The following is a 23095-nucleotide window of genomic DNA, read 5'->3' as shown; positions in this document are numbered from 1 at the left end:
CTGGGATCACAGGTACAGACGAGTAACACCAAATGAATGTTTTGAACACAAAAACGACACACCACTGGTACAGTTCTATAGGGGCTCAGATCTTGTCCTATCATCTTGTCCTACATTTAAGCTAAGAATTTCAGTTTGATTTATTGCAAATAAAGTATCCATTTAGAGTCCTGAAAATTAAAATAATTTGTGGGTCACTACTTTGAGAAACTGGTAACCCAGTAAAAATAACATTTCATTTATCAGTCTCCAGTGGAGAGCTTTAATGTCTTTAAGATTCTGTTTTAAAGCTCTAACAGGTTGTAGTCATAAAATTTTGTGGAAATACTCAACGTGTAATCTGCTACAAAACTTCCAAAACTGTGTAAAATCTCAAAGTGTCTTCTGGAGGAGACAGTTCAAACCTCAGCGCAAAGACGCAAACAAACATGTGGACATGGACGCGCTCTCACAGACCTTCAAGTCCTGCTCCAGAGTGCGCAGCAGCTCGCCGTCCACGTGGCCGGTCTGCGCCACCCGCAGGCTCTTCTGCTCCGCCTTTCGCAGGCGGTACTGCAGGATGCGGCAGTTCTTGTTGGAGCGATCCAGTTCCCTCCGCAGCTCCTGCAGCTGGTAGACCTCCTCCTCCAGGTAGCTGTCTCGCATCTCCTCCATCTCCGCCCGCAGCTCGTCCACTTCATCCTGAGAGACGCACAAAGGCAGAGGGAAACTTCAGTATCACTTCCACAACCATCACCACGACCGAACTGAAAGCAGGCATTCAGTGTAATCCTGTGCTGCAAGCAGTGCTGACTCTCGGGTTTATGCCTGTTTTAAAGTTTTTCATTCTGCAACAGCAGCAAGCACTTCTAAGTTTTCTGTCTGCAAAGGTCAAAGGTTTTGTTTGCCTTTAAAGGCCATTACCGTGAACGATGTACTGCGCAAATCTGTGGCACAAATACTTGTGTTGGTACACGAGAGAAGTACTGCTCAGCAGCTTGAAAATCTCTGCATTTGTGAAGCGGACAGTATTGATATTCCTTGAGCCTAATCAGAAATGAATCAAAAGGAGCAAAGCTTTTCCTGAGGGCAGCATTACAGAAAAAGGAATCAACATCAAAGGGGATAAAAAGATAGAAAATCATCTGAGTTTAAAACTGGCACCAGAGGAAGATTTTGGGATGTTCAAAATGTTCAGCTTCTGGGGAGTATGAATGTACACGTTAGATTTTAACATTTCCTCAGTAAATTCTGACTTGAGCTTTGCCTTTAGAGGAAAGGTCACCAAAGATCCCCTCCTCAGACATCCAGCACGGAAATCCAGATGCTGGTCCTAGGCTGCCGTGGGCAAAGGTGCTGGTTGAGAGGAAAGCGTGACGCATCAGTGATGTCAGAACAAAACTCAGAACGCAGAAAACAATCGCTGTACACTTTGCTGTTGGGAGAACAGAAAGTCCAGCTGATGTGACAACAGCTGGGGGTAACGTCCATTATTTTTATTTTTTACCTTTCATGTTCATGAAATTTACACAGAAAGTTGTGATTCTGCCGCATGAAAAAAGGGGTAACGCGGTTTACAGGGGTCGCCATTCAGAGGACTTTCAGGGGTTTCAGATGCAGAGCTAAAGGAGATGCAGCATCACATACGTTCCAGTGTTGCAAGTGCTCGTGGAGCTGATGACGTTACATCACCAGCTGACGCTAAGCATCTTATCTCTTCAACTGGATGCATTCATTCATATTCTCCATGTCCTATTGGCATGAAACAATCCAGGATGAACCGAGGTTAAAAGAAGAAAGATTTATCTGTAGTACCACAATAGATTTGTTTGGTAACCTCGAGGGTAAACGCTCGTCTCCGTCAGTTTGCTCAGCAGATTTCCCCCGGGGTTGGATATTTCCAAGGGTTCGACTGGCACCTGATGAAAAGACAATGGGATGCTGAAGGGAGGAGAGTGTCAATTAATGAAAACTAAATCTATCCTCATTTGGAAAAGCTCAGCAGCCCATTGTTATCTGAGGAGCCCCTGAGGAAGGAGCTAATGACCTCGCACGGGGTCGGCCCAATCGATGGCCATTTTAAAAGCCGAGCCCGGGGCAGAACGGCATCATGGGAGCAGGTACATTTAGAGAGCATCACAGATGGTTACTGAGTCATCGCTGGCGCTTAGTCATCTCTTTCAGGGTGCGAACTGTGGATATCTTCACTGAGCAGCTGCTGTTATTAATTAGAAAATTAAGATTTTTGCTCCTGAAGTCCGACAGCCTTCGTAGCATGAAATTGCAGCCACTGATTGTTTTCTTTATTTATTCGTTTGCTGATTATTCTCTCAATCGTTCGATTTTTCAGTCTAGAAAATGTAAAAAACACCATCACTTGGGCTGTTCAACAGTTCAAAACAATAAATTTGTTATCAAATATGACAAAAAGCAGAAATTTCAGATATTATAGAAGCTTAAGATGTTCTTAACTTTTTTTCCGTGATCAGCTGCTTATCCAAATACATGTTGGGATTTTAATATGAAAAAATCTAGAATATATTTTCTCCCAATCAGCTAATCAATAATGAACTGAGCTGTAGGAGTGGGAAGTCCATCTGGGGTCAATTTTAGAGAGAATTCAGGCAGCAACAATTTTGATAGTCTATTAATCCTTTAAGTTGTTTTTCAAGGACAAAAGCCAAAAACTTGCTGGTTCCAGCGAGTGAAATGAGAAGTTTTGCAGCTTTTCTTTGTTTTAGATGACAGGAAAGTAAATATTATTAGCTTAGGATTATTTTTCATAAAAACAAGCATTCTGAAGATGTCACATTGTGCTCTGGGAACTCAAAAGGGACCGTTCTGCAATTTTCTGAAAATTTACAGAGCATGCAATAAAACATGTAAAATACCTTATCAACAGCTCCCATATTTGAGTGATGAATGTTGTGTGTGACCAAACGTCCACAACCCAAATATATTCACTTTTACAGTTATATTCAACAGAGAAAAGCGGCAAATCTTTTAATTTGGGAAACTGGCTCCAAACGTTTTACACTACGGCTTGAACGATGACTCAAAACGCTTAACCGGTTCTCAGGATGGTTGCAAATAATCGTTAGGGACCCCCCCCCCACCCCAAAAATATATTCTTAGCGCGATTGCGTAGACACAGTAACAAAGGTTGAAACCTCCTCTCTTCATATAATCAAAAGAAGAAAAAAAACCTGACTGAAACAATGTTAAATAAATGTAAAATAAATGTAAAATAACGTAGATAAATGAGCAGCAGAGGAGGCAGCGGTGGGGACTCCCAGATGATTTGGGGGCATTGGAGGGGGTGGAAGAGTTCACCTCAGAGTCCCAGCTGGCAGACTGACAGCCAGGCAGGAGGGTGTTTGAACCCAACACACATGGGACATCTGACTGTTATCAAGTCCTGTGGGATAAAGCCATTACAGTCAGAGCCAGTAAAGCTGATTAACTCTCTTGTGTTTCCGACGAGCCAGAGAGAGAGACAGAGACATGCGTGGTCAAGTTTGAGATAATATTCCCAGTAACATGCGAATAAACCGTGTGGGGAGAAAACCTGCAAGATTGTTTGCCGCATTATCTGTTTGACTCCCCTCCCCAACTTATGGGGGATAGCCTACTTAAAGAGGGGGGAGGGGAGGGGAGGAAGGGGAGGGAGGGAGATCCTGTGTGATGTCTTCAAGCAGGATCCTCATGCAGGAGTAAAATACAACAATGCAAATAAAACACTGACTGAAATACAACAAAAAAACAAACTACTGTGCATCCCTGAGGACAATCTGTTCACATCACATCACATAGAGACAATGTTTCTCTCCGTGCACGAACAGACGGGGGGGGGGGACAAAATGTTAAGCTTTTCTATCAAAACAGACTTTGATGACTTGACAGCAACAACATAAAACTAAAACCTGAGAGTGTAAGGACACACCAGCGTGAAGTCACAACCAGAAACCTCCCATCAACAAAGGTCAAGAAGGGGAAGGTTAAAAAGACAACATGATGGACGACAGTGAGGACTTAAAGGGGAAACGTGTTTTCATTGTAATGATTTATATATTTTGATTATGAGTTCAATTAGTGAGCAGGTGGAAGTTGCTCAAAGAGACTAAGAAGAAAACACAGGCGAAGGCGAGGACTGTCCTGCACGGGACGCTTTGGGGTCCAGCTGCTTCTGGACGACAGACTCAATAAACCAGCAAAAGAATGAGGTGTTCTGTAAATGTACATTTGGAATTAGGTGTCAGCATACATCTCAGGTAAAAGCCACGTTTGTTTAGCCTCTTTACCTCCTGAGATAACAGCACCGTACCTTGAGGTAGTCGTTTTCAGATCTCAGATCTTCCACCTCCCGCAGCAGGTCCTCCTCGGTCACATCCTTGGTGCCTGGCAGTCTGAATTGTGCGCTTGGTAAGGGTTTCTCCTGCTTGTGTTTCTCCAGGTGCGCCCCCGGAGCGGGCTGAGCCTGAGACATGCTTCCCTTGGCGGCGGAAGCCTCGGTTGTGCGCAACGGAGCATCAGCGGCCGCTCCGATTGCTTCGCCCCGCAGCGGATTATCGGCTCCCAGCTGCTCCCGGTCACTGGAGCCGGTACCGGACTCGGCGTCGCTACTAGCGGCCGGTGCCAGCCTCTGTTCGTCAGACAGCGGCTCGGACGGGCAGTCTGACAGGTCTGAGCTGCTGTCGGTCTGGCTGACCCGGGCGAGAGGCGCTCCGGTCGGTACCCGGATCGGGGATCCGTGGCTGAGAGGGCCCGGGGACATCGAGGCCAGCTTCCCCTTCTTGCCTTTGGCGAGGATCGGACTGCTGGTGCTGTCCGGTTTGAGGCTGGCGGCTTTGGGCTCCACTGCTGCATGCTGGGGCACCTTTGTGGGCTTTTTCGCCACAGAAGACTTGGTGTTACTTTTTGCCGTGGCTAGTTTCTCTTTCGACCCGGTTGTATTGCGTCTGGAGTTGCGGCTCGGATGGGCCAAGGGCAGTGAGACGGACTGCTGCTGCTGCTTGTTGAGTTTGGGGGATTTTGGTACGATGGCAGGTGGCTTGGTGGAGCGGGAGTGCACATCCTTGAGGAAAGGTCTGGCCGGGGAAGGCGCTCGGTTCAGTCTCTTCTTCTCCAGCTGGTGGTTCTGCGGTTTGGTGTCGCTGCCAGAGCCATTGGAGCTCTCCATTATACACCGACACCGGCAGCAGGAGCGCGATGAAGGAAACGATCAATCCACAACACCGCGGAAAATCTCTGACATGCGACACCAGAAAAACAGCCGGGTTTCTCTGCCTTCTTCCTTGTCGGGTTGGGGATGCGCATCCTGCGCTGTGCTTGATGCGTTACTCCATCTCGTCTGCATTCACCAGGTTGTCATTGTAGTCCCCTCTGCCTGTAGGCTCCGTGGAGGAAACGCTGCAACACACACACACACACACACACATATATATATAAAAAAGGATTAGCGGGACGGATGGGATGACAGACAGGTTGCATCTGCAGGCAGGGCTCGTAAGGCTCAAGTTGGAAAGAAAAGAGTCAAGTCAGAGCCACATCAGCCCTCCTCGTCCTCCGCGGATCGGGTCTCCATCCCTCTGCTACACCGGGCTGTGAGTGTTGGGCCCCCGTGTCTCGCACCCCTTCCCACTCCCTCCTGTCTGACATAGAAGATCTGCAATCGCTGCGGTGCGAGGCTCGACGCCCGTGATTTTCTGCGGGGCGCATGCGCCGCTTCCTCACGAGCGCCCAAGCACACCCCTTGTTTTCTCCGGGACCAGGTCTGACACGCTTTGGTGCGCATGCCCTAATGGCTCACACAAACGGATACGGAACGCCTTCACAATACGAATCAATACTCACCTCTTCAGTCCCAACAAATCACAATGAATCGAGAATTAATCTCAAATTTCTGATCTGTACACTAAAAAGTCAAAACAAAACTTTTACAGAATCTTTTGAACCTATGAAATGGTGAAAGGAAGTGGATTAAAACAGAGCAAATGATCAAACCCCCCCTCACATTAAAATCAAGACGAGAATCTGGTAATAAATATAGATATCTTTAATTGCATTTCATTAGTTCAAGAATGCCACAAGTTATAAATACCACAAATCTGCTTTAAACATGCCAAAACTTTTCAAAGACTTATAACAGGTTTAATACAAAGTACAGTCTTCCATCTTTAAGGATACACATTTCAAATAAAAGCATTTTTCAAATGTATATTTAAAACACTAAGTAGTACAAGGCTTGGCTATTGAAACAGACACCACAGGGTTAGTGCTAAAGGTCGGGGAGGGCCAGTGATCTGTTGTACGTCTGCTGGCTGATAATCTTATTGCGAGATGTGCTTTTAATGTCAGTGACTGTTTTATCAGCAAAGAAACATCTTCAGTGTTTCAGTTGTCCTATTTTAAGTCCACAAAAACTCGACAGGAAGATCATTTAAAAAATAAACTTAAAATAAAATCAGCCGATAGCGAGTCAGTTTAAGAGCAGGTGCTTCGGATGGGCTCGTCCCTCCTCACCCTCAGACTTCCACTCCAATATGTAAAAACAAAACTGAAAAACTCACAGTGCTACACCGCTAATAGTGAGTTAATTTAACAAAAGAAGACGGAAGAATTAAATGATGATTAGTGTCTATCAACACAGTAGGGCTTAACACGCAGAGCCCATTTTTTCTGAAAATGTGCAAATGTAGTGGGACATCGCAATACTCGCCTGTCACAAACATCATAAATTCAAGCTTGCTCCCCTCCTCTAAGAAAAAACAAACGTCCTCTTCAAACACAGCTTTTCTGAACGGGTTTATCTTTTTTTTCCTCACGAAGCAAGCGAAGTCTGCAATAAAAGCCTGTCAAAGTGAGCAGACACGAGCCGATCACAATTTCCTGAGTCATTCGGATACTGAACAAACCTTCCAGCGCTCGTCTCTGGAAAAGGGCGACTCAAACATTCTTCCTAAATTTTAATCTGAATTTAGGGGGGGGACATCAAAAACAAAACACTTTGCAAGTATGCAATATTAGTAACAAAACCAAATCAAAGGCTAAAACCATGTCTACACGTGGACTAGCTAATTAATGTCTTTATTTCCTCAAAAAAGCCAGCGACACACAAGGAGAATGCTTCTGTGAAAACACCAGTCCCTCAAAGACTACATTACCCATCTCTCCTTGCATCGACATCCCATGTCAACACCGTGAGGAAGAGTTCAGAGCGGCCACTACCGAGCCCAGCTATGATCTTCACTAGCGCTAAAACTACAAGTCGTGTACTCTGTTTTTCTGCATGTCAGCTTAACTATGCAAGATGGATTGTAGTGCAAAACATCACAATTTACACAAACGCAAAATGAGCCGTTCCAGCCACTTTAATACCTTAAGGCAAAGGAATATAAACTGATATGATCACCACTGCGCAACCACCTCCTGCTGGCTACAGAAAACTGCACCTTGTCCAGTCATTACAGCAACACACCGTATTTACATTATGTGCTTTTGTTTACATCAAGTCAACTCATCACTTGAAATACTAGCAGGAATACAAAAACTACTGTACCTAGACTGAGAATTTAAACTAAGCCTAAGAGATGTGAGCTACCGTTATCCCTTCTTTTCTGTAAGCTAGATGATGCAGAGATACAAAACCACTGGGACGACGTCTAACTTTTAGTACAGTATGTCTGAGGGCTATTTTTTGAATGAAGACGGGAAGAAAACAAGCTGTAAGGCCCTTACTTGTAAAAGCACAACTGCTTTCAGAGGGCTCTCTACCTCAAAGGCACGTGCGGGTGCACAGCTAGCCTAACGGTCCAAGGAATGAGGTAGTCTGGGGTCAAGTGTAGACAGACGGGTGGTAGGAAGTGGGTGATTCACCAGGCCAAAGTGTTAGTGTGGTACATGTCATAGTGTACACTTACAAAACAAGAGAAGAAATGGGTGGGGGTGGGGGTGGGAGATAATACTGGTTGTTTAGAGAGTACATGCATCTTACAGCAGCAATCTGTAATGCCAAACTGCTGCTGTATGCTGCCCCCTGGTGGTCTAATTTGTACTCTGCACGTGTGAGCTGAGCGCTTGTGGGACGAGGGACCACTCTGACTCAGCAACAGCGCATGCGAGGAGGCGGCAACTCCGGAGGCACTTCCGGTTCAGGCTGCAGAGACAGGACGCTGTTGGAAAGCTCCTTGTTGGGAACCTCCAGAGGCATCTGTTGTATCAGGAACAAAGTCAGAGAGCATGGGATTAGAGCATCGAAGTTTCAGGCAGCGTGCTTAAGATGACATCCACAGTGACCTACTGAGGGCGACAGCCGAACAGGCCTCAATTTTTGGAGGATAACAAGGAGCTTCAAGCAGCAAAAACAATCACAGATAATCTTTTGGGAAAATTCCAGAAAAGCCAGCATAAAGTGTTGAATTCAGTGGGGTTAAGACAGTATCACATCAGCTTGTCATCTGGATATTATTACACCGATACAATGTAGACAGAGCAGGCTTTCTCTTCCCATTCATTCAATGAAGAACAGGATAAAAGGCAGCCAAAGTGACAAGAAACAGCAGTAGGCTTGCACAGACTGATGTTAGAAAAATGTTATAAAAGTGATATCGAGAATCTGTGCCTCACTGTGCATTTAGAGATGTCAAATGGCAAACAGCATCACCATTACATAGTTTATCCACCAGAAATACTTCAGGGAAATACTTTAGTTTCTTTTCCAACTGTTTTGGTCATGCTCTGCTGGTAACACACCAACCTTACTAAGGATGTCATCCACAAGCTTCAGGAAGATCTCATCGACATTAAAATTATCCTTGGCACTTGCTTCGCAGAAGCGCATTCCACTTATTCGAGAGGCAAACTGGAACACAAATTGAGGAAAATTGGCTCAGCGTCAGCAAAGAACAACAGAAACACTTAATGGGGGCAGTTAAACAGTTAAAAAGTGCTTTGGAAACTGTGAACGTCATAGAAAAAGTCTAGATTTAACAGAAGTTTTGGATACGCATGCTGCTGTGCTACGTAATGTCAGGGGGAAAGTATTAGTATGTCTGAAAAAGGCACAAACACTGAAAGTATTTATCAGCCCTACACTCTGCATCATTTCACTGAGGTTTTCCTGCTATAGTTTGTGACTGAGCTGTCAAAATGTTCTGCTTATCAGCACTCATCAATACATCTGCTGTTTGCACTGCTGCATTTTTCTTTTAGATGCTCTGATCTCGCGTGCTTTCGTGATACGTGATGATGAATGGGAGTATCTGTGTGTTGAACGTACTCTCTCCCCCTGCTGTCTGGAGATGATACGATCGGTCTCGCAGTCCAGCTTGTTCCCCACCAGGAGAAGCTCTGCTTCCTCTGAGGCATACTGACGCAAAACAGAAAGCGGAGAGGAGACACGTCAGGATATCGTCAACCTCCCCTTTTCATAAATGTCAAACCAGATTACTGCGGCGGATTCTGTTCAGCACACTGTGAAAACCGGCTGTGGTGGAGCCATTAAATAGAGATTTCACAAAAAGGACACACTAAGGTGATTATTCTAAAAACTGGACATTTTCTAAAACATGGATTTGTCAACAAGAGTATTCAATATGAATTTGCAATGTTACAGCTACATTAAAGCTACATGGCTATGATGGAGTTTTAATTTCCTTTGCTGTGTGATGCATTTATGTGCTATGCTTAAGTTGGACTCCCAATAAATACTGAATAAATAATGTAAACATAAATATGGCTGATACACCACCACCTTCAAAATGAATAAATTCAAAACACTTGGGGCTACAAGGTCTCCTGTCCTTTCCTGGTTACAAGTGTTAAAAACATTTATTTACGTGACGGATTGTAGAAAGAACATTAATATCAGCCAAGTAATATCAGTAACTCTCAGACATCAACATCACATTCTACTGGCATCTTACATTCTACTTTATTTTGTACAACATTACACTGTATATATACACACTTTTTTTATATTTCCTTGTATGTTGCTATTTTTAACATTCTGTATTGCTTATTGTGTGTATTGCTGCTACTGCACTGTAATTTCCCAGCCTGGGATCAATAATCTCATGAGACCAAACACAAAGGAAGGGTTAAGATCAGAAGTTGTATGGTCGGGTTCAAGGGGTGGAGCTGTAACACACTTTCTGATACGTATGGCGGGTAATGCAGGACAACACAGAAAAGTCCCATTTCATCTAATGAGAGCTTTAAAGAAAATGTAAGTTTCCACAGAGGTCCAGTAGTTCTGACGGGTTGTTTACCTTGTCTATCATTTTCATCCATTTGGGCAAGTCGTCAAAGGTCTCCTGCTTTGTGATATCGTACACCAGCACTATTCCCTTAGCACTTCTGTAGTAGGCTGATGTGATGCTGTTGAATCTCTCCTGGCCTGCAGTGTCCCTGGAAATCAACAAAATGCAACATGATCAAAAACCTGTGCAGTCAGTGCAGGGTCACCAAAAGATCTGGAGATATCAAACAGCTGATTGGCTGATTTGTTCTGAGGATTTTTTTTGATTCATTAAAGATGTTTATGACTACCAGGCCACAGGGGCGTAAGAATCAGTTGTGTGAAAGTGTGATCAACTGATTGCTAACTTTTATTTTTATTTAGTTAAGACGTACATCATTATAAAGCAGTGAATCACCATTTGTGACGGCGAAATGTGGTGTCCACATTGTCATCTGGTAAGCAGCAAAGAGTTTTGTCCCAAAATAACACGTCTACAGTTTGACGAACGACGACATCCCACGAACAGACACAAAATTAGCGCTAAGCCTTTCCTTCACAGTTAGCATTTATAAGACATTCGTGAATGGTTTGTAACACATTGTATGACACGAGTGTTTAATTGTGTGTCTGTGGACACTCATAAGTGGATTCTACTGCATAAACAAAGAATGAATTATGAATGAATTATTGTGAAACACAGTTGTAATAATGTAAAATATGTCTTCAGAGGAGACATGATAATGGTTGATTTTACAGTGTCCTTATATCTGCTTACAACTATATTACAGTGTGTTATAAACCATTCGTTTATTCTTCACATAATGCTTTTAAAGTGTTACCGTTAAGTCAAAATAAAAATAATAGCATTGTCTAAAGCAACAGTAGCCATTACAGGTTGATCAACAAGAAGCGCAGACCCTTGAAATTAGATTTACTCACCAAAATTAACTGTTGTGTATTTTGGAAATGAAAACTCTCTATTACAAAAACATAAAAGGTACAAAAACATGTATAAACACAAGTGTGGATTAATTTCAGGCTATGATTCAGCTGACACATCTCTGAGTCTGGGTTAGCAGCATGATAAGCGTGTAGTGTTACTGTACCTTCAGCCAGCCTCTCCCCGTTCCCCATGTGAGTCACAGTCAGGCTTATGAGCAGAAGGGCGGACAGAGACACGGCGGCACAGTGGCAGCGTTAGGTCAGGCCGGGCGCGGCACTGATGGAGCTTGATGTGAGCAGTTCGACATGAGAGACGAGACACACTGAGGGCGGCCATCCCGAACAGAGAGGTCGAGGGGCGGGTCAGACGAACGGGATTAAAGTGGGATGTGGTAAAGGGCAGACGTGAGGTGGAGGCGGGAGGGTGGATGGGGTGTCAGTGAACAGGACAGAAGCGTTAGTGAAACAAGCGATGGAGTTCCCACAATGTAGCCCAGCACTGTCACACACAGAACCAATGCAGTCATAGACTCAAAGCAAACAAAAGTCTTCCTAACTGTAACCTGTGGCACATTACTCACTCTTTGAATCACTTGGCAAAAACACTAGATGTTTTCAGGATGTAATTAAGGTCTGAATGAAGTCACAAGACACTAGCAGAGCCATAATTTAATCAAAGCACTCAAACATCATCTTCTCTGCCACTGGTCGTTTATCTGAGCAGTACCATGGGTGCCCCAAGAGCTCTGGATCACTGATGTTTTACAATTCAGTACATTAGAGTGAAGAAGTGAAACAAAAAGTCCATTCAGACTAATAATCCAGCTCTAATAACACTGCATGTCTCCAGCAGCCAGTTACTGATTCAACAGACTAAACATTTTAAAGTATCACCAATTGGTTGATGAGCGCATTAGAGAGATAAATTTGAGAGAAATATGATGATAAAGTGAAATCTAAACCAAACTACTACGACTTCTTAGTACATTAAAGAGAATCTGTGAAGCGTGTAAATGTTAATTTATGACAATCTGCTCCACAGGTGTGTCCGGCCGGTGACGAGTGTAATTTAACAAAGGTACAAAGTAGATCTTTAACTCTGGGCGGACACGTGTACATATGGTGATGCTGACCTGGCATTTCACCACTAAAAACTGCACTGAAACAAATATAACAAGCTCCCCTACTTGGGTTTAAACCAAATCTGCAATGCTAGCAAAGTATCAGTTAAAGTTCAGTTAAAGGTTAAAAAAGAGGGGAGAGTCAGATGTGGGATGTGATGAACTGTGTAAAAAAAAAAAATAAATCTTAATTCTTAATTATCTTGTGTTTCTGTTTCTTCACATGTATACAAGTAAGGAAAAATGCTCAGCGTAACAACAACAGCACCTGATGTAACCTATAAAGTCATTTCCAACTTAAGACAACAACACTGTAAATATCATCACAGAGCCACAGCTTTTACTGTGAGAATGTTAATGGTTGACGCAACATGTTTTGGCAACACAAAACATGTGATGGCAAGCAACAGCCACTAACACCCAGTAAGCCACCGGTACTTTCTGTCACAGCAGGCTGCAGGGTGACAGGACAGGACGCAGGAAATGCACCGTGCAGAGGAATGAAGGAACCGGAGACTTCTCTCGCAGTTACTCACCATATCTGTAGTCGGATCTTCTTCCCTCTCAGCTCCACTGTCTTGATTTTGAAGTCAACTCCTGTGGGAAATCACAAACACGGATGTGGACACATACAGGCACCAGTATTTCCTGTGCTGCTTTGCCTTTTTGTGTGCAAAATTGCAGTTAGTTTGGGGGGGGGGGGGTTTAGAACAACATGCATGAAACCAATTATGTCTGGTTAAATTCTACTTTCATTTAGTGGTAGATTTTGTTGGACGATAGCTTCAAAATAACGAGTAAAGGCAGTTACAAGCTGTGAAAGCTGTGTACACTCAGAGTGGTCTTTTACGATTTAAGAATAAAAAGTGAGATTAGAAAACCACATTTTCACTGAGACGTGAGAGAGAAAAGTCCCACGATTGGCGTGATCAATGTCATATTAGTGAGGAGCTACGACAGGGCACAAAATGGAGCTGTGCCACAGCAGCTGCTCATGTGTGTGTGTGTGTGTGTGTGTGTGTGTGAGTGTGTGAGTGTGACTATTTTGGGACTGGACTCCATGACTGACTGTTGTAGTGGTCACAGGACTGTTTACCCAATCGCACATATTTAGAGTTTTGTGTATTTTAAGTGGGTGGCGTCTAAAACTATTGCACAGCAGTTTTTCACGTTAACCTTTAATAAAACAACAGCAATCAATAAGATCCTAATAAGGTACTTAAAACACTTATGTGTCAGTTGATGTAGAAGTGTAAAGTCACACCTGGCTGTTCAGAAAATAAGATGGACCTCGATGAGATATTTGAATACACAAAACAGGTTCACCAGTAACTTAAGTTAATTACTACTGGATTCCTGTATATCCGTGCTAATCATGTAAGAAGTTACCAAGTATCCTTAGTGGTGTGTTGGGCTTTAAAATCTCAATCAGGACTCTTAACTGTATGGAAATAAAAATACAATAACGTCTCAACCGCGTTTGTCAAGTTGTTTCACAGCAAGTCTAAGTCAGCCTTGTAGCTAAGAGTTTTCTTAGCTAAAACGGTGTTGTTGTTGTTGTTGTTGTTGCCGTTAGCTTAAGTTAGCTCGGTACAACCAGTAATGTAACGTCTGTTCGCTCATGTTTCACATTTAAGTAGGAAACAATATGTTTATTGCGTCCAGCCCGAAGTACTTTGCGCCAGTAAGTAGACAGAGCCCTGCTAAATGCTGGCAGTAAGTAGTTTACACAAACAAGCCCCGTAAACGCCTCCTGTCCTCACCTACAGTCGACTTGCAAGCTTCGCAGAAAGTGTCGTCGGTAAACCTCTCCATGAGGCTGGTTTTACCAACACCACGGGAACCAATAATGATAATCTGAAGTTTAAAGTCAGCGGGCCTTGGAGGCATCTTCCTGCGGCGCGACTGGGCGCCCAGAGCGGGGGACGAGTTCGCGGAGCCCCCGCCGCCACCGGCGGCCCTCCGCGGTATGTCATATCTCGGATCCATCAGTAACTCCACATTTGTAATTGCAGGGAAAAAACAGACAAACGCGCTAAAAGTGTTATACAACCGAAAGAGCTAGCTATTTCCAACTTTCTATGGCCTCTGGAGAAGTTTCGGAAAGTTTGTCACCCGCCGACGGTTGTTGTTGTTCAGCCATTAGAGACCGAAGGCGTCATGACGTCACCAACAACGCTCGAACTCACTTCCGCTTCCGTCGCTTCTCTGTAATTTTCTGATAATTACGATATATACGATATATTTTTTTATGAAACAAAGATTCGTGGCTTGCAGTCCATGAACAACCTTAAAGCGCAAAACCAAACCACCTGCAGTGTGAAACTGTGTGTGACTACACATCACACCGGCCTCCTCACAGTGTTTTCACCATACAATAAAATCAGTTTTGGCAGATCTTTCACTTACTTTTAAACATTTTCATAGCGGACACACCCATAAAGGTCTGACCACAGTCTGCTGAAGTTCCCCCTCCACCCCTCAAAGACAAATAAAATGACAACAACTGCTTCTGAACATAATAACATGTAACGAAGCGTCCCATCTTCCCAATTCAGCACTACACCTCATGCTTAGCTACAGTAAATGTAAACATATCTTTATGGCATCCTGTTTTAAGGGCGGTAAGCAAGGAATAAGTAATCAAGTCAACCAAGTGTTTTATACTGTCTGGAAATCAAACTGTGGTTAAGAATGCAAATGTAAATAAATTTAAATAAAGAAAGACAGAAACATGTTTTTTTTCCAAAAACTGCGTACTTTTTGACATGTTTCTGCGATTGTCGAAGTACAAAACTGAAATTAGATTTTGGCACATGGACACACTTCAAGACCTTATGCTCAGGTGACGAAGCAGAACTAATTTAACACAACTTAAGGACCTTGTCTGTTGCTATTGTGCGATTTTGTGCTGTATATTTCCAACCAGGTTATTAACATTATTTCACACCACCTCGCACACTCTTTTGGCCCCTGATGTTTGACAGTTGCCCGCTTCGTTTTGAAATTGTGTCATAATTCTGTCACAATTATATATAACCTAAAAATCACAGATCACTGATAACAGAAAAGGCTCTGCTTCTCAACACAATCTGCGTGTATCGCATTGCAGGCATGTTTTTGACCTCGGCGGCACCCGTAGCCTGCGACATTGGATGACGTTGTAGCCGAGGAGGAGGTCTTGCTAATCCAAACATCGACGAAGAACGTTGACAGCAATTTATCCATAACAAATTCCTTATACCTCATCGACTTAATTAACAGTATGGCTGCTCAGAAGATAAACGAAGCCCATGAGCACATAGCTAAAGCTGAAAAATGGTGAGTTACGATTTAATAAAAATAAATAAATCTCGTTTCTTTCCTGATCAGGAAACAGCAGTTTGTTTCTCAGCTGATGTTAGCTAACTGTAAAGGCCACTGCTGAATTTTCATTTTCTTCAGGGGTCATGCTACGTACATTTATAATATTTTCTTCATCGTCAGTTCATTATAAGTGGCTTTCATAGACAGTGAACGAGCCTTCCGTGACTGTCAATAAACCGATCACGCAGCTGATTCTGCTCGGTTCTCCCGTTTGTAATTTGTTCACCGTCATGTTTTCTTGTAGCTTAAAGACAAGTCTGACAAAGTGGAAGCCTGACTTCGACAGCGCCGCATCAGAATACGCCAAAGCAGGTAACCTCAGACTCATTGTTAGTCCTTAATGCATGACAGTACCTCCACAGACACCCCACACTGACTCGTCCACGTCCCGTTTTCAGCCGTGTGCTTCAAGAATGCCAAGCAGTACGAGCAAGCAAAGGATGCTTATCTGAAGGAAGCTGAATACCACACAGAAAACAAGGCGTATCCTCTCTGTGCTCTGTCCACAGCTGTGGGACATGATGCTGCTGTCCTCTGACTCTGTTTTCACATTTCCTTAACTTGTCCCACAGGCTTTTCCATGCTGCAAAGTAAGTATCTTAAGTGTTATAATAACCCCAGAAATAAGTGAGCAGCAAAGATAGAGAGAGAAAAAAACCCACTTATTTCACTCAAGCTCTCTTCACTTTCCTCAGGGCCATTGAGCAGGCGGGTATGATGATGAAGGTGAGTGGACACGCAGTTTAAACTCTGAAATGTAAGGACACATGTCTGTGAAGATTCGCAGGCATCCAGGTCATCTTTCATAGAGGAGATTAAGTCGGGGCAGCTGGACTTCAGTTTAAAAGCGAAGACGTTTCACCTCTCATTCTTCCCACGTATTAAAGCCAGATGGTGTTGGCTGGGCGGGTCTGCCATCTAGCTGAAGTCCAGCTGCCCTGACTTTAGCTCTTCTGTGAACGAGATGCAGGAAAAATGTCTGAAGCAAAACTGTGACTTTGCTGTGTTTGTACTGCAACAGGAGCAAAAGAAGATGCCAGAGGCCATCCAGTACATAGAGAAAGCCTGTATGATGTACATGGAGAATGGGACTCCTGACACGGCCGCCATGGCTCTGGACCGGGCTGGAAAGTAAAGAATAGCACCATATGTTCTGCCCTTAAGTTTGCTGTTTGACCTCAGATTAAACTGGAATTTCTCAGATCTCAGCTACAGCTTAATGATGCGTTTATTAAACTGTAGTTTGTGTGTTCTGGTCATTAGCTGGCTCTGTAGCTTTTTAGTTGTAATGAAAATGCTCCGACTGAAAGGGAATGCGAGGTTAGTTTGGGGACCAGACAGGAAGACTTTAATCCAAAACCTTTTTTCTTGTATCATTCCCAGACTGATAGAGCCTCTAAACCTCGAGAAAGCTGTGGACCTTTACCAAAAGGCAGCTGGTGTGTTCGAGGTGAAACTGAACTTCTGACAAAAACCGAACGACTGATTGTGATCGTAGACTTTGTCTCTTTTCGCTTACTTGCATCCATGTTTTCTCCATGTAGAACGAGGACCGTCTGCGTCAGGCTGTTGAGCTGCTGGGAAAAGCCTCCAGACTCCTGGTCAGGTTAAAAAGGTAAATGGAATGAAGTTACGATGGACAGGAACAATGAAACTAATCACCACTGAACGCAGCATCAGATTTTGGTGAGGCACAAACTACAGTGTCTGCTCCTCGTCATCCCTCACTCTGTTCTCGTTTCCTCTCACCAGGTTGGATGAAGCGGCAGTCGCTCTGCAGAAAGAGAAGAACATGTACAAAGAAATCGAGAACTTCCCCATGTGCTTCAAGGTGGGTTACTTTGTTGTCACGTCGCGAAGTCCTCCAGTCACCTCAGCTCTGACTGACTGTGGGGATACGCTAACTTTGTCTGAATTTCTAGTTTAGCTAACACGTGCTGTGGTGTCTCTGCAGGGTATACAAATTGAATACAGCCTAAGTTTATCCCTCTGAGCATCATAATCACAGAACTTAAGGTGAATCAGCCATGACAGTAAAAAGAAAAAAATGTGGTGTTTCGAGAAAGATTTCCTAGCTGTAAATAGTTTGAAAAGTGTCTGTTAAGGGCCTGTTCTGCAGCTAACACCCAAGCTCTGACCCCCTTCGAGTGGAATTAAACATAATATTTTATTCAGTAAATATTAATCTCACATGTCGGCCTGTGCTTTTCGCCCTTTAGAAGACGACTGCTCAGGTGCTGATCCATCTTCACCGAGGCGACTACGTAGCAGCCGACAAATGCGTCAGAGAAAGTTACAGGTACGTGGTTTTCTCTCGTCCGCGGGCCTGCCAGGACTACAGGGAGCTGCTCTCGGCAGTCCCAGTCAGGTCGATGCTTTAACTTCGCTCACTTAAACTGAGGATGGATGCATGAGGTTCTGCTTGGTGTCCACCAGTCTGCCCGGCTACAGTGGGAGCGAAGACTGCGTTGCCATGGAGACGCTACTGCAGGGCTACGACGAGCAGGACGAGGACCAGGTGTACCGTGTGTGCAACTCACCTTTACTGAAGTACATGGACAACGATGTGAGTACTGCTGATGTGTAATTACAAATAAATGTGGTGTGTGTTTGTGTGTGTGCGTACAGTTTATAATTAAGTGCCAACAGTATCTCAGTATTTTGGCTTCAGGTTGATGTTGGTTGGTTGGACTTACAGCCGCATTGAAAGCCTGCTTTATTTTATTTAAATATTTCTTTTTCATGCTCTGCTAAGTTGGGCTTCTGTGAGCGAGCTGCGTCTGCTTTTCTCCGTTTGTATTCTAATACTTTGTTCTTTGCCACTAACAGTACTTTATTAGTTTGTTGTCATGTGAATGTATTTGTTTACAGAGCACATTAAAAGCACCATTCAGACAGCCCACCGTTTGATGAGCGTTCACAGAGTTCTCTCATACTGGATCCCAGCCTGTATGTTCATGTTAACACACGTCCATAATAATAAAATAAAAGACGCAGGAGGAAAAGTTGCTCTTCCTGACATCAGAGATCAATTTAAACATACAAGCTTGTGATAAAAGTCACAGCATCCCAGAGAGAATCTGATCCAACCTGAACAGGGTTTTACTTATTACACACTGAAGGTTTAACCCTTTAAAGTTAGCCTCTGGACGGTGGGGGGTGTGGCTGTATGGTAACTCTCAGCACATTTTGATTGTAATGTTGCTGAACTTGACTCGCGACGTGATTGGTCCTCCAAAATAGGACCAAAATCACCTTTTTCTTCCCAGCAGAGCTTCAGCTTATTGCAGACTACTTTCACAGGCCAAAACTGGTCCAACCCGATCAGTCATCACAAAGAGGCGACTGGGCTTTAAACTCTGACATCTGATGTCACATTTTATCCTCCGGTGCTTCACAGTACGCCAAGCTGGCCATTTCCCTGAGGGTACCTGGAGGAGGAGGAAAGAAGAAGAAGGCCGCTGCCGCTCCACAAGGCGGCGCCAGCGGGGCGCCGGCAGCTGCCGACGAGGAGGAGGACGAATATGAGGGAGGCCTGTGTTAACCTTCATCCTCCAGAGTGCCGACTCGACCCATCTGCTGCTCCTCCACCACTACACCCTCCACGTACGAGTTGAAACCCCCACAGATCCGCTCAGTCCCGAAGCTCAGATGTGTGGCTGCTTGATCTTTATCGTGCAAAACATAAGAGAATAATAATAATAAAAAAAGCTCATTTAAAACAGTCGGTGTCGCAGGTGAGCCGAGCCGAGTTTAAGCAGCCTTTTAATTTGTGTTTCTTTGAGGTGGATCCTCAGCGTAATGAAATATCTTCAGTGTTCAATAATGTATGAAAGCCTGTTGTGTGTAAATGCTCTCTTATTTCTGGTCTGTGAAGCTGTAAATTCTGCTGTCATTGTGAGTCTTAAAGTCACTGTAGGTATACTGAAATCAGAAACTGAATATTCTCTGACCGATTGATCGATGTATAGGTGTTCGTTTGTACAGAGGTAATTTATTCAGTATTGATGGCTGCGGCCTGTTGAAAACGTTACTGGAACAATATATGCAATCAGCTTATTAATGCATGTTTGGAGTAATGAATCAAAACCGACAGCTTAACAATAAATGATCGGCACTGCTGTTCTGTGCAGGTTAACTGAGGAAGATTAAAAGAGGAGTAAGCAGCCCGTAGCCAGTTGTAAACCGTTTCCGTTTGTCTACCTCGAGGCGTGCGTTACCATCCACCTTAAACCGCAGCACGAGCCTCAAAATCAAAGCAACTAAAAGACGACGGAGGGACCACGGCCATGTTTCCCCCTGCCGATTTCCCGCCCAACGCCGAGTTCGTGTATTTGTGATTTAGCTCAACGCTCATTCTGTAAACGTGACATAACAGACGAGATAAATTTATATGCCGATTAAAATTATTCTGATACCACATAATAAAAGGTGATAAAGGGACTGTTTACATTATTTTTGTTTTCTTATTTGTGCAGTTGTGCACTCCTTGTATATTCCTCAGAACAGGCAACAATAAACATTTCAGTTGTGTGACATTTTATGGTGTTTGTACATTTCCTTAAACGAGTCAGCGGACACAATTTCCACATCGATACTGGGGCCACCACTGGCTCCAAATGGCCCCTGACAGACACGTAATGACCGTGCAGCTTCCCATAAAGACCTACTTGTGTCTGATGAAGATGATTCCGCGTCCTTCCTCTTTCTGAATCTCTCCGCGATGCATCTGGGAATTGGAAACGATTAAAACTGGACACAGAAACCAAAAATAAAGCCAAAGTTTGGTAACCCAAAGTTGCATGAGCCTCCTGTGTCAAAGACAGCAAATCACTTCCGTCTGATGGCCTGATAAAAGACAGCTGAGGCGAACAGGAAGGGAAAAATCCTGATGGCTCCTATCAATTGTGTGCTAATAAGCTAGCTAAAATCTGATTCTTCTCATCCAACGTAATGACTGATGAATTATGGGAACTTAATGAGATGGAGCCAAAAAAAAAAAAAAAAAAAAAACACAACCAAACCAAAGCACGTGCCCTCACTTACGTCACTTACGTGTGCTAATGACTGACATTTCTTTTTCTGCATCCCCTGTATGTGACCACATGTAAATATGTTTATATGATTAGAAGCTGTCAACTGCATTGCTTTAATGTACCGGATGCATTCATGTGATTAGTCCACCACAATTTCCATCACTTATATCCCCTTGATATACATTTTTATTCTGTTTATTTTGCTCCTGAACGCCTCATATTTGTCTCCTTTAGCTCTCATGTGTCAGAGCTCTGCAACTTACATGCACTGTTGTTATAGAATTGTGGACGATATTAAAACGGTGCTAAATATTACAAGCAAACATAAACATGAGTCCGTAAGGTAACGTAAAACGTAGGCTGAAGGTCTGGCCGGCGCCGGAGGCCGTCTTCAAACCAGAGGGTCCTGGTTTCGGTCAGCTGCAGCCGTTTCTCCACCAGTTTCTCCACAAACAAACTGCAGCCGAATGCAAAACTCGACACATTTCCAGATGTTTTATTTGCAGATCTCTGGACCTCTATCATACCACATGGCCTTAACATACAGCTACAGTTTCACATTTCATTCCACCCTGACCTGTCCCACCTTAAACTTCTATGTACATGTAATGAAAATTAGTCATGACAATAATGAAGGTTTTTTCTATCATGCTACAATGTTGTCTAATGCATAGTTTGGACCAAAGGGCTTCATATTTCAGCCCTTCATGGGTTTGTTTTTTATTTTTTATTTTTTGTATGTCTGCTTGATTCGACCTTGGAGACTCATGACCACAGTGTTCATGAGTGTTAAGTTTAAAAACAGTGAGAGGTTCACAAGTGATAGTGCAAGAGTCCACCAGCTAATGCACGTTACCCTGATTCAGAAACAGCCCTCTGCTGGTCTCAACTCTAGCCAACCTGTAGATGATTCAGAACGTGGATGATTGGCAATTAATCTCATTTTCTGTGAGGAAAACAGTCCAGAGCGATGCGTTTGCTTTCATAACACAGCCTCGAACTGTTTCTCTGTGCAGTAAACATACTCCGTCAGTCCATCTGAACCTTTAAGTTTCATGCCATTTAAATAATCTCGTCTACAATCTGTTTTGGAATCCATCAAAGCCTACATATTTTTTTAACACATCTCATACAATGAATATCTGAGAAAACAGCTCTTCCTGAGAAAGATATGTAGTTGATAAGAGTTTCAGTTCTTCTCATACAAACAAAATAAGGCAAATATTGTTTATGTTTTCTGTCTCGTGTCACTTGGAAGAAAAACAAACAAAAAAAGAGGTGGTCTTCATGTTCACGGCGGGCTTCATTTTTTGGTCAGAATCGGCCTTTTCCCCGCCGACCCACATACTTCGAAAACATGGAGGAACAAGAGCTCAGTATTGCACAGTCCCACGATCCAAACGTTCCAGTTGGAGGACGGGAGATTGTGCTCATTATTGTGCACTTACTTGTAGGTGGGAAGCCCTTAAAAGACTGATGTTGCCTTCAGCTTGAGCTTCTGTTCCATTGTGAAAACGTTAGGGGCAGGCATGAAGAGCACTGAGGCTCTTGGGCGTTTGTGTTTAAAAACCCACCTTAATATTGCAGATAGCGCTTTTTTTTTTTAAACTGAAAAATTGCCCTAAAGGCTTTCTCTGACTCCAACTGAACACCAGTTTGCTTATTTTATCCACTGGAGGCCAAACCGAGCCAGGTTTCGTGAGATAAATGCAGCACCAGCAAATGTCCTCAACTGCCAGTAATGACGACTGCAGTTGATTTTTCCATCAATAAGTAGTAGAAAATGCCAGTTTGTAACAAGAAGTGTCGTCGTGTGAAGCAAACACCATCACTGCAGTCAGAACATCAGCTGAAGAGGACCGGGTTGGTCCTCGGACTCTCTGCGCTCCCTCAGCCGGCGAATGGGGTTGAAATAGCTGCTCACACCAACAGAGCGACCACCCAGTTTGTCCAAAAGAGCTCCGGCTCGCCTTCGCTGAGTGTTTCACTGAGTTTTCTCTCTGGTCCACTTGATCATAGTCTCTGGAGAGCGGTAGAGGAAGATGAGTTTGGCGTACATGTCCTCCTCCAGGTCCAGCTCCCCCGTCTCTCGGACCAGAAAGATGTCGGTGCACAGCTTGAGGATGCGGTCCACGTTGGGCAGCTCCTCGAACATGATGGTGTGAGAAATGCCGCTGAAGAACTCGCGCACGAACTTGCCGATGACCAGGACCACAGAGGCATACAGGCCCATGATTCTGGTCAGAGAAGAGGGAAAGGGAATTAGACAACGTAGGGAATGTGGCTTTCTTAGCTGTCTACAAAGGCTGGGAGATTTGCACCGAGAGGAGATGCTGCAAGTACAAGGTGCACCCCTCAAACTGCTGATCCAACAGGGGGGCTCCTACAGACATTTGAGTCAAAGGAAATCG

The 23095-nt window shown here is 43.9% G+C and overlaps 4 protein-coding genes across 10 annotated transcripts in view; 1 reads left to right on the top strand and 3 right to left on the bottom strand.

Annotated features, from left to right (window-relative positions):
- Window positions 1-14104, bottom strand: part of LOC124069232 (microtubule cross-linking factor 1) — a 71620-nt gene extending 57516 nt beyond the window's left edge. For all 3 annotated transcript variants that reach the window (XM_046408156.1, XM_046408157.1, XM_046408158.1), the window contains exons 1-4: window positions 14046-14104; window positions 12819-12879; window positions 4304-5388; window positions 457-681 (exon numbers count right to left, since the gene is read on the bottom strand). In XM_046408156.1, coding sequence (XP_046264112.1) covers window positions 457-681; window positions 4304-5158 — 1080 coding nt within the window. In that variant the 5' untranslated portion in view covers window positions 5159-5388; window positions 12819-12879; window positions 14046-14104. The remainder of the gene's footprint in view (window positions 1-456; window positions 682-4303; window positions 5389-12818; window positions 12880-14045) is intronic.
- Window positions 6017-11301, bottom strand: rab12 (RAB12, member RAS oncogene family). The gene is made up of 5 exons (XM_046408159.1): window positions 11159-11301; window positions 10248-10386; window positions 9257-9346; window positions 8735-8839; window positions 6017-8188 (listed from the first exon to the last, which is right to left on the bottom strand). Exons 2-5 carry the CDS (start codon window positions 10263-10265, stop codon window positions 8081-8083), a joined length of 321 nt encoding a protein of 106 aa, XP_046264115.1. The 5' UTR covers window positions 10266-10386; window positions 11159-11301; the 3' UTR covers window positions 6017-8080.
- A 1322-nt stretch (window positions 14105-15426) lies between the features above and the next one.
- Window positions 15427-20186, top strand: napgb (N-ethylmaleimide-sensitive factor attachment protein, gamma b). Its single transcript, XM_046409355.1, has 12 exons — window positions 15427-15603; window positions 15893-15960; window positions 16047-16131; window positions 16221-16238; window positions 16344-16374; window positions 16670-16779; window positions 17032-17098; window positions 17193-17263; window positions 17401-17479; window positions 17868-17947; window positions 18085-18214; window positions 19049-20186. The coding sequence occupies exons 1-12, from the start codon at window positions 15548-15550 to the stop codon at window positions 19190-19192; spliced, it is 939 nt and encodes a 312-aa protein (XP_046265311.1). The 5' UTR covers window positions 15427-15547; the 3' UTR covers window positions 19193-20186.
- A 974-nt stretch (window positions 20187-21160) lies between these two features.
- Window positions 21161-23095, bottom strand: part of LOC124069088 (piezo-type mechanosensitive ion channel component 2) — a 69614-nt gene continuing 67679 nt past the window's right edge. For all 5 annotated transcript variants that reach the window (XM_046407837.1, XM_046407838.1, XM_046407839.1 and 2 more), the window contains one exon: window positions 21161-22921. In XM_046407837.1, coding sequence (XP_046263793.1) covers window positions 22669-22921 — 253 coding nt within the window. In that variant the 3' untranslated portion in view covers window positions 21161-22668. The remainder of the gene's footprint in view (window positions 22922-23095) is intronic.

Source organism: Scatophagus argus, chromosome 13 (assembly GCF_020382885.2).
Source record: "Scatophagus argus isolate fScaArg1 chromosome 13, fScaArg1.pri, whole genome shotgun sequence".
In the NCBI taxonomy this organism is placed as follows: Eukaryota; Metazoa; Chordata; class Actinopteri; family Scatophagidae; genus Scatophagus; species Scatophagus argus.
This window is presented reverse-complemented; position numbering and strand designations above follow the sequence as displayed.

Excerpts from the sequence above, each read along its gene's own strand:
- rab12 (XM_046408159.1), bottom strand. Across the intron at positions 8,840-9,256 it reads CCAGACAGCAGGGGGAGAGA|TTTGCCTCTCGAATAAGTGG; the intron begins GTACGTTCAACA and ends TTTGTGTTCCAG. Across the intron at positions 8,189-8,734 it reads TGGATGACATCCTTAGTAAG|ATGCCTCTGGAGGTTCCCAA; the intron begins GTTGGTGTGTTA and ends CTGATACAACAG.
- napgb (XM_046409355.1), top strand. The coding sequence starts at position 15,548 with ATGGCTGCTCAGAAGATAAACGAAGCCCATGAGCACATAGCTAAAGCT. Across the intron at positions 16,780-17,031 it reads GCTCTGGACCGGGCTGGAAA|ACTGATAGAGCCTCTAAACC; the intron begins GTAAAGAATAGC and ends TATCATTCCCAG. Across the intron at positions 17,264-17,400 it reads CTCCTGGTCAGGTTAAAAAG|GTTGGATGAAGCGGCAGTCG; the intron begins GTAAATGGAATG and ends TCCTCTCACCAG.